At 55.3% G+C, this 541-nt stretch overlaps 1 protein-coding gene across 1 annotated transcript in view; it reads right to left on the bottom strand.

Moving 5' to 3' along the window:
• Positions 1–281: 281 nt before the first annotated feature.
• GUITHDRAFT_110609 (hypothetical protein) overlaps positions 282–541 on the bottom strand; it is a gene marked incomplete at both ends in the record, with an annotated part of 3,883 nt that continues 3,623 nt past the window's right edge. The window contains 2 exons of the mRNA XM_005830407.1: positions 282–310; positions 356–404. Coding sequence (XP_005830464.1) covers positions 282–310; positions 356–404 — 78 coding nt within the window. The remainder of the gene's footprint in view (positions 311–355; positions 405–541) is intronic.

Here is a 541-nt window from a genome sequence, read left to right as displayed (position 1 = left end):
GAAGCATGAGCAAGGACGGTAAACGCATTTAGAAGGACATGCGAGGTGAAGGCAGGTCGTGAGGGGATGGAGGAGTTGAAGCTCCGAGGAGACAAAAGAGGAGGCAGAGGAGGAGAAACAAGGAAGAAGCAGTGGAGAAGAGGAAGGGAGCTCGAGTTTTTTTTGTGGGGGGGGGAGGTGGACGAGCGAGGAAGAGAGAAGAACAAGGAAAGGCAGAGGAGTTGAAGGGGAGGGGGATGAAGCATAACGGGAAGAGGGGAAGCAACAGTAGCGGCACCTTATCAAGAATCCTGATCGTTGCTGGATCCAACTGGTAAGAAAGTGAGGCAGGGGGACAAAGGGCTCATTCTAAGACCTTGACGGTTGAGGGAAGGAAGGCAGCAGCCTCGTTCATGACCAGGTTCCTTGGGAATGGATACGTGAGGAAAGGAGGAGGAGGAGGAGGAGGAGGAGGAGGAGGAGGAGGAGGAGGAGGAGGAGGAGGAGGAGGAGGAGGAGGAGGAGGAGGAGGAGGGAGAAGGAGAAGGAGAGGAGAGGAGAA

The sequence above is a fragment of the Guillardia theta genome (genome assembly GCF_000315625.1).
Source record: "Guillardia theta CCMP2712 unplaced genomic scaffold GUITHscaffold_46, whole genome shotgun sequence".
In the NCBI taxonomy this organism is placed as follows: Eukaryota; class Cryptophyceae; order Pyrenomonadales; family Geminigeraceae; genus Guillardia; species Guillardia theta.
This window is presented reverse-complemented; position numbering and strand designations above follow the sequence as displayed.